The sequence below is a fragment of the Nannospalax galili genome, unplaced genomic scaffold (genome assembly GCF_000622305.1).
Source record: "Nannospalax galili isolate Female #2095 unplaced genomic scaffold, S.galili_v1.0 scaffold528, whole genome shotgun sequence".
Classification (NCBI taxonomy): Eukaryota; Metazoa; Chordata; class Mammalia; order Rodentia; family Spalacidae; genus Nannospalax; species Nannospalax galili.
This window is the reverse complement of record NW_008359681.1, coordinates 3,739,231-3,742,094: the sequence shown is the minus strand read 5'-3', so window position 1 is coordinate 3,742,094 and position 2,864 is coordinate 3,739,231. Positions and strand designations below refer to the sequence as shown.

At 35.6% G+C, this 2,864-nt stretch overlaps 1 protein-coding gene across 7 annotated transcripts in view; it reads right to left on the bottom strand.

Moving 5' to 3' along the window:
- The window catches only part of Uggt2 (UDP-glucose glycoprotein glucosyltransferase 2), a 259,231-nt gene that overhangs the window by 252,714 nt on the left and 3,653 nt on the right, over positions 1-2,864 (bottom strand). For 6 of the 7 annotated variants that reach the window (XM_029558882.1, XM_029558884.1, XM_029558883.1 and 3 more), the window contains exon 2: positions 612-694. The exons of the other annotated variant lie outside the window; for it this stretch is intronic. In XM_029558882.1, the coding sequence (XP_029414742.1) occupies positions 612-694 (83 nt within the window). The remainder of the gene's footprint in view (positions 1-611; positions 695-2,864) is intronic. 7 annotated transcript variants of the gene reach the window in all.

Below are 2,864 nucleotides of genomic sequence, written 5' to 3'. Positions count from 1 at the left end.
CCTGGTCTACATAGTGAGTTCCAGGACAGCTGGGGCTACAGGGAGACCGTCTCAAAAAGACAAAACAAAACAAAAACAATATTTCAAAGAAATGTAGGTAAAATAATATCAAGTTTGATTTCTTCTTTAATATAATTTGACATCTAAACATTATTAATTTTTCTTACAATAAATTAAATTTTAGAAATTCATTCCTGGAATAGTTTCCATTAAAACAATTTTTAAAAATTTACAGAGGGTTCTTTCTCTCTGAGACAGGGTTTTGTGTAGCTGATCATTGACCGACTACCTAGCCAAGGGTGAACTTGAACTTGGCCTCCTGCCTCCCGAATGCTAGGATTATAGGAGCATGCCATCATGCCTGGAATATTTTTGTGTGTGTGTGTGTGTGTGTGTGTGTGAGTGTGTGAGTGATTCTGGGGATCCAAACCAGGGCTTCTGTCATGTGAGACAAGCACTAAACAAACTGAGCTACATGCCCAGCCCTCAAATTTAACGTTCAGAATTACTAACCCAATTAAGTATTCACATTTAGTCATCACTATTAAAAACATATATAATGTGTATACATTAATACATATTTTATAAGCTAAATTTTGCCTATCACTTACCTGTTTGCTTGTAAATTGCTAATTCTCGTACTGTTTCCACAAACTGCCAAAACTTTTCATTACTTTCTTCTGCCATAAATTCACTATTAAAAAAATCCATTAATAAATGGAATAAAAAAGTGGTTTATATACTATACTTTAGAAACAAATTGTATTTTACAGAAAACCTAATGTTAAATAACTGATTCCCATTTACTGTATGACAGTAAGAAAAAAACTGATAGTTCTTATCCGAGGAAACTATGTATGTATAATTATACCAAGAAAAGATTACGACAGATGTTACTTTTGCCTTTTCCCTATCATTACCAGCAACTTAAAAATGTGTTATTTCTCTATATGAAATATTAGTGAGAAATGTAGCATAAAAATGGAGAGAGCATTAAAGTAGTAAAAAAGTTTAGTGATTTCCTGTTGTTCATCAACAAAAATTGATAGTATAAACATAATATAAAAGTTGTATGTGGGGCTGGAGAGATGGCTCAGTGGTTAAGAGCACTGACTGCTCTTGCAGAGGACCCAGGTTGGATTCCCACCACCCACATGGTGGCTGCAAAACATCCTTAATTCCAGTTCCAGGGGAATCCGAAGCCCTCTTCTGACCTCCGTGGCACTGCACGACACGGGTGCACTCATACACATGTAGGCAATACACTCATACACATAAAATAAAAATAATAAATATTAAAAAAAGAATACAGTGAGCAATGGCAACAGCTTATGTATGGGGGGAAGTCATATGTAAGTCTGATGAAGATACTGCGATACTTTAGTCATAGGACGTGGAGAAATCAAGTTGGTTCTATGCAAGGCAGGCATGAGCAGTTCTACCCAACTGAACTCTGAGCTCTATAATAATGACTGGCCCAGAAAAAATGTACCTTGTTCCAATAGTGGTATGCATGTTATGGAGATAACTAATTGTTTTCTGATTGGATTTAAGGTCCAATACACAGGAAGGAACTCATGTCTGATATCATAAACCTGGCCAAGAACATGTGACTAGGGACATCACAAACCCTAGAAGAGAACTTTGCTAAATAGATAGAGTATCAAACTTTCCCTTCTAAATATTTATCTTCAAATCCACAGATTAGTTCAGCTCTCAGGCCCTCATCAGAGAAGATTGTTTTTGTAGTGAATAGCAATAAATATACAGACTCACAACTGGTCAAAGTGCAGATAGTAAGTATCTACGGTGTTCTCAGCCCTAAACATGACATTTACATCACACCTCTTCTCTCAAAGCTAGGGAAACATTGCAAACTGGGTGAAGAATGATTGTAAGAGCCAGTGGCTAGGAGGGACTGCTGTGAAACTGTCTTCCAGACATGACAGGGATGTTGCACTCATGAATTCACAATTGCTGTGATTGCTTGAAAAAGATCAAGCCAGTATACATTCCAGCATAAATAGGGAATGGGTTCACAAGGCCCCAGTCCAAGCTCAGGAGTTACTAGCAATTGATGGCTGTTGAGGAAGGAGGGGAGTCAGTTTTGTTCAAGAATGTGGCCTCTGATAGGATGCCCATGGTCTAGTAGATGGTCTAACACTCATGCACATAGAGGGTAGCACTAATTAGACTCCGTATATTATTTTTAAAAAAGGATATGAAGTTGGGAAGGAGACATGGGGTGTGTCCACAGGCAGCTGGAGGAGGGAGAGGGATAATATGATCAAAATAAATGAATACAGTATGAAATTATCAAAGATAAAAATATTATATTAGAAAAGAACCAAGAACTTCTGTAGCCAAAGAAAATAATTTTATACAACTGCTCATTTACATAGACAATGTTTAATATAAAAAATTATAGGAAATTATTATTCTGCACTAGGTTTTTGGGCTTAAACTCTACCAAATCTTCCATTTTTTCAAGAATGTAAGTAAAATGGCCAAAGCCATTTAAGACCTTTTAATTATAATGAAATATTATTTAGTTCAGGATAGAAGACTTTGTAAATCACCTTTAACAAGTAAATTTCAGGAACCACCATGAAACAAAAGGCACAGGTTCATTGTTATTACCTACCTTTTTCTCCAGCCTTGGTAAATTCAAACTATTGCTTAATATAAATGAAAAATATTGAGTACATTGAAAGCACATACAGAGTAATTCTCATTAGTCTGAAATAACCATGAAAAAGAGAAAAGCCAATTCATCAACATAAACATGGCAAGAACAACAATTTTATGTAACACAACTTCAAAACAGTTTTTGCTATTAACAATGTCCATCTTGATGGACTAAA